This window comes from Mchenga conophoros, linkage group LG7 (genome assembly GCF_057382185.1).
Source record: "Mchenga conophoros isolate Kocher_MC1m ecotype Shallow Benthic linkage group LG7, M_conophoros_male_GT1.1, whole genome shotgun sequence".
Lineage (NCBI taxonomy): Eukaryota > Metazoa > Chordata > Actinopteri > Cichliformes > Cichlidae > Mchenga > Mchenga conophoros.
In genome coordinates this window covers 22789692-22802369 of record NC_140532.1, presented here as the reverse complement: position 1 = coordinate 22802369, position 12678 = coordinate 22789692, and the positions used below count along the sequence as shown (strand labels likewise).

The following is a 12678-nucleotide window of genomic DNA, read 5'->3' as shown; positions in this document are numbered from 1 at the left end:
ACATGCTAAAAATACTCATGAACTACTCCCCCCAGCAGTGTAAAGCACTTTATATGATATAAGAGGGGCGTACTGCTGAAGACTGTGGGCTGAAACCGGGCACTGAATTAGATAAAGTATAGTGTTTCTACTGAAGGTGTGACTTTAATACTAGAAAAACCCAGCTGTTGATCCCGGCGGTGCAGTCAGAGAGGTCAGGCCTGCTCTGAATTACTACACTGATATCAACAGCCGCCGCTGCCGCCTGAACGTGAGGAAACAACAAGGTGAAAATTTGTCCTCGAAGAAAAGGTACTGCTTTCTACAGCCTGCTGCACACTGATGTGACAGCAGGATTTGAAGATAAAAGTGAAGGTGGTAGAGCTTAGCCACTTTTGGAAAAGACTTGGACAGATGTCACATCTTACTTGCGGATGATTTTATTATTTAACTTTCAGTTATTTTAAAAAGTAATAAAATACACTTTATTTATTTATCTCCACTCTTTATCTGAGTGATGGAGAATAATTAAGCAGGTCTCGTGGGCAAGTGTTTAAAAACCACCACATACGCCAGAGCTTTGGATTTAACTACACAATTTTGTACATTTAAATAAATCTGTGACCTGCTTTAATTTAAACTGCATTGACTGAAAAGTTTGTAACATCAAGTTCTGCGGATAAAAGAAAGAAAAAGAACGCGTTATAAACAAAATAGCTGGGCTTGACCACACTTAATAGGACTTTGGTTAACAAGAAATTTAGATCTGTATTTTTTTAAATAAATAAAAGAAATTTGAAAATGAGGGCACTTATATCCAGGCAACAAAATTGCTTCTTTGTCAAACACACAGTCCCAAAAGATCAGTTCAAGATAAGATAAGATAAGATAAGATAACCTTTATTAGTCCCACACGTGGGAATATTGTTTTGTCACAGCAGGAAGTGGACAGTGCAAAAGTTATGACGCAAAAATTAGAATACAATAAGAATAAATACAGTACACAGCTGTACAGAATAGAATAAAATAATATACTATATACAGTAGAATAAAATAGAATAAAAATATACAATAAGATAAAAATAGAATACGAATGCTATATACAACTGAGTAAAAATACAACGATGCCAGAAAAGATTATTGCACTTAGTGTTATTGCACATGTGTGGATGTGTGTGTTTGTTCAGTTAAAGTCTTTGTTGTGGAGTCTGACAGCAGTGGGGAGGAAAGACCTGCGAAATCTCTCCGTCCCACACCGTGGGTGCCACAGTCTCCCACTGAAGGCCCAAGCTTCTGGCTCCACTTTAGATTTAATATATGAAATCTTATCCCTGCTAGCACACACACACACAGACATGAACAAATGTATACACACAGAAAGATGTGTTGTTCAGGCACAATAGAAGTGCTGTTTTGGGTCGGGCCCCCACGGGAGCTGGTTTGGGTGGGGCCTGTGGTTTTGGTGGAGAGAGAGGGGGCTCCGGGAGCTGACATTGAGTCTGGGCTACGTCCTCATTTATTTCACAGCAAACCAAAGAGAAGAAAAGGCAAGTGAATCCAACAGAGCCGTCAGAACTCCAAACCATACCCACCTGCCCCAAGCAGATACTGTCGCATCACAAAAACAATAAAAAAGGGGGGAAAGGACTGCATATGCATGTAATGCAGCTGCTCCTCAAAACATCAATGACAGGAGAAATGATCAGACATACCTCTTAAGAGGTACTATCAGCACGCAGTTTTAACACACATTCAGGGTTAACACTGCCATAAAAATTTTGCTGTGAAAATAGTGGCTGGTTTCTAAGAGTGATGAATCCCTCTGCATTAAAATAATTAAAAACATTTAATTTCATAATCAGCCTTATTTGAATTTTTTTCCATAAATGTTCTTTGGAAAATGTCTAATATGTCTGTGGTTTAAAGCTGAGCGCAGAGTTCAGAATATGAATTCATTCTAAGGAAAATGACAGAAATTGAAATGAAATTTTTTTTTAAAGTCAGTCTGATTTTACACAAAAACTGTGTTATAAACAAGCGAAATTAATAGATTAGATCATTTTTGTTTAAGAAGAAAATAGCATTCAAATACAAATCAGACTGGAAACGCAGTATCCCGCATATTAATGTGTGTGTGACGGTTTAGTCGAGACAAACAATTTCCATCGCAGTTTGTAACGCAGTGCACAGTCCACATCTTTGAGAAGCCACGTCAAACATGCTCCACAGGCCTCAATTTATCTTGGCTGTGACACAGTCGGTATTTTTTTCCATTACGGTTATATCATGCTGGCCTTCACCAAATTATCAGGATCAAATTGGCACTTTGCTGAAATCCTAGTAAAAAAGGAGGACTTGAGAAAATTGCAATTTAACCTGATTCTTTTGGACAACGTTCAAAACTGTTCCGACAAACCACATTGCATGCGTTCATACCATATGTTGGCTGGCCTACAGCCAAAGTGAGCAGGAGAGGGCTACTGGGCATATCCCACTGACTGTATTTGCACTCAAGACTCACAGGCTGTGCCTGATCATTAGTAAAGAGATCCCTATCAATTACAGACGAATAGATTTAACCCAACCACAAGAAGTCCAGGGGGAGTCAGCCTGTTGCCAGAAACAAGGAAGTACTGACCAGGAAACACAGCGATATGTAAAAGGAGATCAAGTTCAAGATTAAAGAATGACGTTTACTGAATTTTCAATAAAAATCTAGCCTTTTCACAAATGCTGGCCATTGGCTATAATATGGCGAGTTCAGATGAGATGTTTATTGGTGTGGAAAGCTGAGCTACATGCACATATGCACAAACAAAGCCTCTACCTGCACACAATCACATCTCAAGCTGCCAATCCCATAGAGGAAGGCAAACATGGTGCCAGAGCCAAGGCTTTGTTAATTAGCTAATAAGCTTAACTCTCAGGGCCAGCCCAGCTTGCTTGTTAAGCTGTCATCACTACTTCCACCTGAGTGTATGAATCCATAAGCCTTCACACACACACACACACACAAACACACACACACACACATACACACACACAGATGAGGCACATGGGGCACTGGCTCACAGGGCTCACGCTCAAAGTTCAGTCACCATTGCTTCTTCTGCAGCTTAGCTGACGGAACATACAGAGTATTTAACCTTCACACAGTATTGCTGACGAGCAAGGGTAGCACCTAAACTGCTAATAAGATCAAAGATTCATTCATTATAGTTACAAGTGAAATCTCAGAGGGAATGTTTTATTGAACATTATAGCACTCCCAAAATGCCCAATAGTCAGAGCGCACACTCTCCCTCGGGTGGAGGAGTGCGTGCTGCACAGTTCGAGTGGCTGTAACAACAGAGATGTTGAAACATCTTTCAGCAGTCAGAAAGAACCAAGGCAGAATGTTTCTATTGTCACAGAAAAACGGGGTTAAGTGAAGGTTTGACCTTGCTCTGACCTCCTCTTCCAGCTGGGGATGCCATTATATTGGTGATTGAGTGTCCAGCTCTGGTCTGGCCTCAGCACAAGACATAGTGCAGACACCTCCAAAGTGGACAACATAGGCTTAAGCACACAGAACAAGGCTACTAAAAGTGCAGCTTCAAAAGAGCTGCAAATGTTGATGTCACTGTGTATGCGTGGAAGATAAAGTTATGTTTTTTTGTGTACTGATTACACTTTGCATGTAGGTCAGAGTTTGCTGTTTTTACTATGTCTAATTAACATACAGTGGCTTTGACTATTTATTTTTGTGTAAAAGGTTTTAAGCCCTTCTGTAAACTTGGGTTTAAACCAGTTTTTCACATGAAAAAGGTTGGGGACCGATGATATAACGCATTCAAAGCCGAAACAGGACAACGAACCAGAAAAAAAGACTCGAGGAAGTTCCGGCTCCACAGAAATAAATCAATGGAGGCAGACACAGTGACTCACAAAAAGAAAGACAGATTTGTTGGATCGTAGAAATGCATCATCATCTTACCACTAATGTTAGTTTGGATGTTATGCTTTTGCCCATTTCCATATGATGTGAGGGGCAGTTAGTGGCAAATCTGAAACTGCACCACCAGTCAGTACCAAACAGGCTCAGAGTTTACATGAAAGCTAAATGTGTACCTTGAGGTATTGGCTACATCTGGTGTTTTTCTTTGTTAAACTGCATGGATGCAAATATAGTATGGACATGCTGCCCTAATGGAGCATGTTAAATGCATTTTCACAGCAGATGGCCCCGCCCCTCCCTGAACCTGGTTCTGCCAGAGATTTCTTCCTGTTAAAAGGGAGTTTTTCCTTCCCACCGTTGCCACGTTCTTGCTCATCGGGGGTCATTTGATTGTTGGACTTGTCTCTGTATTATTATAGGGTCTTTACCTTACGATACAAAGCACCTTGAGGCAACTGCTGTTGTCATTTGGCACTATATAAATACAACTGAATTGAATTGAATCTTTTGTTGCTAAATTCAACTCCAGTTCGGGTCGGGTAATAAATTAGTCACACAGGTGTCTGTTTTGTAACCGCTCCGGAGTAGTGCAGTGTTGCCGTAATTGGACCTGATCTCATTTGCAAATGAAAGACATGGATTGTACAGTAATTCATACAGGCTCAAGTGTAAGCAGGGATTAGAGTGATGTTAAGTGTTTGCCAGGCACCAAAGCTGCAGTAGGCACATTTAGATGCCTGACTAAGTTGGCACCAGGGCACTTTCCCCATGCCAGACTCCAACACTGCCCCCGGGAGGCATGACAATACAGATAATCATAATTCACTCATCAAAACGAAGGGAACTTCATTGCACACTTGAATGGGTTTAATGTCTGCCAGGCAGTAGCCCAGAATGGCTGGGTTTGGCATTCAGTTAAATGTGTCCACTTCTGAGTGTTGTTTCCCTTTTTGTAAAGAGGCCTCAAGGAGATGAGGTGAATTCAGATTAATAATGGCTAAGAGAAAGGATGTATCAGTGTTCAGAGACAGAGAATTGTCTGGGTTATTACCGTAATTGTTTATTCCAAGCTTTTATTTCCCAACCTCTCCATCTCTTATTTTTAGCTGCAAAGCGACTGAGGATGGAGTATTTCCATTCAACAACAAATCTAGGACCTGCTTTTTTCTGTTTGTTTGTTTAATTCTGATCTTCCGTCACCCTGGCCGTGAACATTTTATTCAGCAACCAGCCTACTAGTCTAATAAGTGCTCTAACGGTATAGAGAAACCCTTTTGTATGCAGAAAGCTTTTGTAGCTAAATCTTCACATAAGACAGGCACAATTCAGCATAAATACAAAATTCTCCAGAAAACACCAGACCTTCACCCTCTTGGCTCCCATGTTGTGAGAGTCTAGTTGAAAATGATGCATTTTCAGCAACTTAGCTGTGTGGAAATACTGCTACCTGACACAGTCTTAAAGACTTCTTGATAAAGCTTTTAAAAGCTGAGGCTGTCTTTGTGTGAAGATATAAATAAATAAATAAATAAAGTCACGCATAGCAAAGCGAGGCCATGTCTATTCAGTAGAGCTGTCACAGGCACTTAGGGCACCTCTGAGAAGCAGACTGCTAACAGCGTGCCGACAGGGGGTAAGCGCAGCACGAGGGCTAACAGCGACATCATCCACACTTTAGCTCCGGGCCACAGTGCATAGGGGTCAGCCACGTTAGGCTAAGTGAGTGCTCGGTGGTTGGATAGGGTCTGTTCCATTTGATCACACAGCCAATCTAACTTGGGAGAGCTCAGCTGACTGAGCCCTTAGCAGCAGGAGGCAGAGGACAAGGTGAGGGGCAGTATTGTTCAGAGCTTAATGTGCTTCCCATTTGAGTGGCGATGATCAAATCTGCTGGTGCCGTAAGAGCATTCTGAACAAACTCCATTTTAAGTGTGAGTCAAAGTTAACACACGCGACTAAAGAGCCAGGGGGAAAAAAAGACTTGGCTCAAATGCAGAATTCCTGAATATTTGAATTATACAATAACGCAAAAAATTATCTCTGATCTACTCCACACAAGACCTCAGTATATAGGTCTATTCACCACAATGGCCTTGCACTCCTTTCTGCTTTACATTCTTTTAACAAAACAAACAAATCAGACAGCTTATGCATTTGGAATCCCTCGTCCTCACCAGTGACACAAACGAAGATTTATTTTAGGATGTGAGCAAGGTTGCCTCTTGCAAAAGGATTTTTAAAAAATGTGCTAGAAGTGATTTGAAATGCTCCAGTAGTTGAAGGATAGAAAGAAGATGAACTGAAAAGATAAATGGAAAAAGACAATAATCAACTAGAGAAGAGAAAGAGGCAATTAAAATAGGAGGCAGTATTCAAGCAAATTAACAAATGAGGGGAAAAAAAGAAAAAGGATGTGGAGCGTTATTGCTCATCGGGTTTGAAAGCTCACTCGATGAAGCATTCAGCCTCTATCAATCACCTCATTTTTGACTAAATTCATTAAGAAAAAAAAAAGCAGAAGTACCCGTCAGTCTCCGCAGCTAAGCATTACCAAAGCGCTGGATGAAAGACATTTTTACAATGCTTCTACAAGGATCACAGCAATTCGCATGAATGATTACAAGGCCCTGAAACACAATTACTATTCAAGCAAGCCCTGTATGATTCAGTGTGCCTGGTTATACTGCACACGTTTACCTTGTTTGTTTTTGTGTAAGTGTGTGCAGCATGATCAGTGCTAGTACTGCGGATAATTAGCAAAGAACGAGATGCTTAATTTCAAAGTGATTTTGAAACATCACTGCTATTCTTACTGTTACTAGTATTACTGTATCTTTTAGCATAAGCATTGCTTCCATAGTTAACCATCATTGTTGATGATGTTAATTAAACTAGCCTTTTTATGTTACAAACAATGATATAATTATTAGCAATGTTTAATAATCATAAATAATTACATTTCCTTGTCATATTTCATGGAGCATAAAGTATTGAATTTATCAACAGTATATTATGCATCGCATCATGACCCTGTGATGATGCTGCTGACCTGCCCAGGATGTATCCTGCTCCTCGCCATATGAGAGATCCAGCTGCCCCACAACCCTGAACTGAATAAGTAGTTAGGAAAATGATGGACGAATGGATGGAATTGCATCATAGAGGTAGAAATAATTACACTAAACCGCAATGTGTATTTCTTAATGATGAGGAAATGTTATTTTTGTTTTGTGATCAAGTTTTGGGGTTTTTTTTTACCAATCAGTAAACTTGTCCTCAGTCGCAACATCAAAAAGTCCATACTGCTGTTTTGTTGAAGTGCCTGGTCTATCAGAGATACACACAATGGTGCTCTTATCACCTATTACATCATCTCATCACATATGGACACTTGGCCAGGACCCATTTTGTTTTTCACATTTTAACACACTGGGAGTTTCATTTTTCAACATGCAAGACTATTGTTGTGAAAGCAAGACTAACTCAGATCCTGATCTTGTAAATGTACGTCAGCAGTCCTGGTGTTTAAACCAACCCAAACACTGAGAGAAAGCAAACGAGTAACAAAGCTACACAGTTCATGAACAGGAAGTGGACTGTGAGCTCCAGGATCCGTCTTGTAAGTTTCATCACACCAACTGCATACTTTAAACATCATTTTAGACGTGCCTTTCATCATGGTACTAGTCATCCCAATGTTTTTACAGATGATCTGCACAGTAGTAAACAACCATGTATAAAGTTTAAAAAGCATCAGTCTCACCTTTACAAGATAGTTTCCAAACCAGTTATTGTCAATTAATCACCATTTCATTTATTGCTAATTAAAAAACATGTAAATTATTTATCATTTAATCATGCTATTATTAGCTGTCGCCCTGAATCACTCATCTGTAGTAAAAGGTCTCTTTGTATACTACTAATATAAGATCAAACAGACTTTACTTTTTTAATATTGTTATATTTCTCTAAGCTGAAAAGGGGTGAAAGTGGTTGCAATTAAACATACAAAAACACTTCAAGAGGGGCCAAGAGCCACTTGATCACAACATCAAGAATATCGGCTTCAGAATGCAGCACACCATGCTCATATTCCTCTCATACAAGGGATATGAAAAGTAATTAAGAGGGGAAAAGGGGAACCTAAGCAAACTCAATGAAGACCTATGTTTACTGAAAGTCTGTTGTGTTGCTGCACAATCACTACACGCAGTAAACAGGAATTTAAGTTTAGAAAACTTCAAAACGAATTAAAAATGGCCAACGTCATTGTACAGTAAGCAAGGTTGGGTATTGTTGATCAGAAGTATACATGTGGTTCTGAAATCAAAAAGAGCCACATTTAAAGGTGGGCACCTAGCATTTTTATCCACTTGTGTCCTCTTTGATTTGAAAGGAAGGTGTCACAACACTTTTGAAAACACACACTCACAGATGTGAGTGTGTGTTTTCTGCTGCTGAATATGAGAGCAGAATATGAGAGGCAAAGCTTCCTGTCTTGGAGCTTAAGACACCGTGGACTGTATAACGCCTCAGGCCATCCAATCTGGCCCATTTTACTGTATCAATAACAAAGTGAAACCTCTAAATGAGAGAGATCAAGCACTCCTCTGATATTATCGCGATTACTATGTGCACATAATAGTAAAGAGGGGTGTTAGATGGTTTTAGATCTGGTTTGCTTTGGGGAGGAAAAGGGCAAGCTGAGGCACGCTGGGAGACTCCAACCCTTTCCCGTGTTGGAGGTGTAGATCAGAGGAGCAGCGGAGAAAGGGAAACCTGTGTTTTCACTGATTGATACTGTGATCTAACGAGTGAGGGATCTGTCAGTTGTAATTTTAGACGTTCAAAGATCTTCTGGAGAGGAAGTTTTCAGAAAAAAAGAGAACAAAATGGTGAGCAAAGGTTGTTGTTGCTTTATGTGGAAGGGAAACTGAGTAAAAACTGCATCACTTCTGTGAAAAGCTAGAATGAAGATGCAGTCCTGCAGTGTGTTAATGTATCACTGTGATATATTCACTCATCTAGATAGCTCTTAACCCTGCAACAAATGAGGACCTTTGCTAAAGTTTTAAAATCTATTTTAATGGAAGACAAACAGTTCACCAATTGTAGGACTAGAAAATGGACAATATGGAAAATTTGTTTGAAATAAATAAAAAAATGTTCCACTATGTGTTTAGACCATTTCTCTAACTCATTTAAGCTACTAAAACTCCCCCAAAGCCCTTCAGGTGAAACCAAAAAACCCACCCAAAGCAGCGCTGTTTCTTAGATGTATAAAGTTATCTTCAAGTTAGCTAAACTGAATGTTTATAAGTGGAAGAGCAGTGTTACTCCACAGCCTGCAGCTTCGAATAAAAGGCTAGCCTGAAATGTAAAGATTCAGGTCCACTGGTGATAAAACATACACACACACATAAACACACATATACACTGAAGACCTTTTTCTTACCGTCTTGCTCTGTCTTGGTCAGCTCCACGAGCTTCTTTTGTTTCAGTGTGTCCACCACGTCTGCCAGGCTCCCTTTGCGGCGCTCTGGCGTCCCAAAGGCGAGGCCAATCACAGGCTCCCCGCGATCCCTTGGACACTCCTCTGGCTTGGTTGGAGAGGTAGAGGTAGTCCGGTAAGAGTAGACTGAGCCACCTTTACTGCTTTCATTGTCCTTGGAAGAAATAGAAAATGAGAGTTCAAACCCACGAGCCATAGAAAGTAATTAAGTACTGCATATCTGTGAGAGAGCATTTCAATTCATGCAACAGTTTATTTTTAACACAGCTCAGACAAATGCATCCCAAAGCTCTTTAATGTATCCCTGTAGTACTATTTGGGAGTGAGCCTGTACTTTATTTGCTCTACTGCGCTTTGCCTGGGCATGGGTCAGCTGGTGCTACATGCCAAATATCAGACTTAGGATTGCATTTTGCAACTGACAGAACATGACGAGCACAGTACTTGATCTATCTGTCATCAAAAACAACATGGTGATACTCCATTACATATCTTTATACTGCCAGGGTCACGTGTGTATAATCCACTGAGACACACTGTGAGAAGGCCAAGCCTGGCAAGTGTTTTTTCAGTTGAGGGTGCTTACACGTAAGGAGCAGCATGACCGCAGAGACATGCAATCTGGTGCTGGTGGAAGTGGATTTGTGGAATAATTTAAAGCCAGTAAAGTGTTATAGTAGTCTGAGAAAAACCTTGATTTGTGTCTTTAATAGATTCATAATATATTCATTAATTACACATCGAGGTTTAACCCTACAGTCACACACAGACATCTCGGGTGATGCATATGATTGTTTTATACCTCTCTTTAGAATAAGAATTAATTCCTGTTTTGGTCAAGGTGACAAAAATCAGACCTTTTGATAATGAATAGAATAGAATAGAATAGAATAGAATAGAATAGAATAGGGCCCTGGTTTTCCTGAGACAGGAGGAGCTGGCGATGGCCTCCAGGGGTGTCAGAGGACAGCCAATTATTTTTTTGGGTGGTGTTGATTACCCTCTGAGAAGGCTTCCTGTTCTTAGTAGTGGCCCCTGCATACCCAGCACCAGTAGGAGAGCACACACTCCACTGAAGAGGGGTAGAAGGCCAGCAGCAGCTGGTCCAGGTTATTCTTCCTCAGGACACAGAGGAAGCGCAGCCACTGTTGGGCCTACTTTACCACTGTGGTGTCATCGACATACTTGACGCTGATTGGGTAGGTTGGTGTACAGTCATATGTATGCAGGGGGGACCTTTAGGTGGTCCAGTTTGGTAGTGAGGATGTCTGGTATTATGGTGTTGAACACATAACTGTAGTCCACAAAGAGCATCCTCATCAAGCTCTTCCTGTTCTCCAGACGGCATCCTTCGTGGAGCACAGGGGGTGCGAGGAAGGGGTGGCCTCAAACTGAGCAAAGGTGTTGAGCTCCTTTGCAAATTTGAGGCTGCTGTCAGGGGGTTGGGGGCTCTGGCCTTTGTAGTTGGTGAGGGCATGGATGGCTCTCCACACTTGGAGGAAGCCCTCTATCCTCCTCCTGTAGGCCTTCTTGACCTGTTTGATGTCCCTCCTGTCCAGTGTCACATTCTCTACATAGCACTTAATGTAGAAAGGGACAGACTGAGTGAAGGTCTCTAGGTCCTGCTGGTCTAAGATTGACCATGGACCAGATCAAAACAGTCCCGTAGCTGGAGAAGAGCATCATCTGGCAATGTTTTAATGACCTGGGTGCTTGGAGGAGTTTGTTTCCTGAGGGGGATGTAGGCAGGGGTGCGGAGCAGAGAGAGGTGGTCAGACTGTCCTAGGCTGTCACTCTGTAGCCATGCTTGATATTACTGTACACATGGTCCAGTGTACTGTCCCCCCTGGTAGGACACTTAACATTTTGGTGGAATTTGGAGAGCACAGATTTCAAACATGCCTTATTGAAGTCCCCAGCAACAATATGGACACCCTCCGGGTCGGAGGTGACTGAGTGCTGAGCTAACGTTATATCTGATGGGTTTTTGTTGTTTATGGTGGATGACCCCAGCGTGTGTGTCCCACTGTTGTCTGCTCTGCAGGGTTATGAGTTAAGCAAGAGGCACAAGGAGTCTATAATTATCTAAAGATAAGCCCTTCAGGATGACCACATTGTCCCACACAACATCCGACACTTTAGCACAGGTGCTCTAACACTGGGGTTATTTCTGGATACTTTCTCCTCCCCTTACAGAGTGGGGGGATCTCCAAGAACTTTAGGAGGCTTATGTTTCAAAGACAAGGGGCTTTGGCTAACAGCGGGATCTTAAGATGCCCTTGAAATGGCTCCAGGAGGCTCTGTTGTGCACTTTGTCTTTAAGCGGAAGATGCCTCTGTAATGAGGATTACGAGATAGTGTGTCACTCACAGATTGTTCAGGTGTGTTGGCTTTTTTTTCCAGGTCTGCTCAAGAGTTATACAAGCAGGGTGGTGCAAGCTGTAATGTTTGATTCTCAGATCAGAAACTTGAATCACAAAGTTTTGTTTTAAGTTGACCCTCACTGTTGGAGGCTGGTGAGGCAATGAAGTTAAGAAGGGTCGTTTACCCTTCTCTGTCCACAGCACAAGGACCTCCCATGTTTCACTGGTCAGTGGCTGCTTTGGGCAGTGTTGCAGCTTTACCTTATGACTTTTTACAGTTTGAAACATTGCACTTTATTACTTTCTGGCCCAGCACCACCTGTCCTCTTTCTGAACACTTGAAAAGATTATTTCGTTATAGGTTTTCACCAGTGTCCTGTGCTGGTCCATGAGGGACAATGGTTACACATGTGAGTGTGTAAGTTGGAGATAAATAATAGAGAGAAAAAAGGAAAAAATATAGAGTGAAAATTCAAATATTCATGAAAAGTTTTGCCTTCAGGCAACTTTGAAGTCTGATACCGATGTTAAGTCAGGTTTTTGAATATTGTTGTTAATGAATTACTGCATTTACAGCTCTTATTGTGCACTGGGCATGGGTCAGTATAACTGAGTAACAATTTCAAAATATCTAAACAGCCATAATCATGATTCAGTAACGCAAGTAATTTTTAAAAATGGGACATTTTTCACCAAAATATTCAACTCTACCACAACAATGATACCAGAGGAAACTTTCCCCTTTCCTCAGAGGGTGAAGCCAAACACATTTTGTCCATTAGGGACCCACAGAACCTGAAGCCAAGTAACTAACACCTTAACAGACACACTCAAACACACATACAAACACACACACCAAAGCAGGCTGTGGAGATGAGAGGAGGCCA

At 41.3% G+C, this 12678-nt stretch overlaps 1 protein-coding gene across 7 annotated transcripts in view; it reads right to left on the bottom strand.

Moving 5' to 3' along the window:
• The window catches only part of LOC146570116 (transcription factor SOX-6-like), a 102993-nt gene that overhangs the window by 57497 nt on the left and 32818 nt on the right, over positions 1-12678 (bottom strand). For all 7 annotated transcript variants that reach the window (XM_085282954.1, XM_085282955.1, XM_085282957.1 and 4 more), the window contains one exon: positions 9372-9582. In XM_085282954.1, the coding sequence (XP_085139080.1) occupies positions 9372-9582 (211 nt within the window). The remainder of the gene's footprint in view (positions 1-9371; positions 9583-12678) is intronic.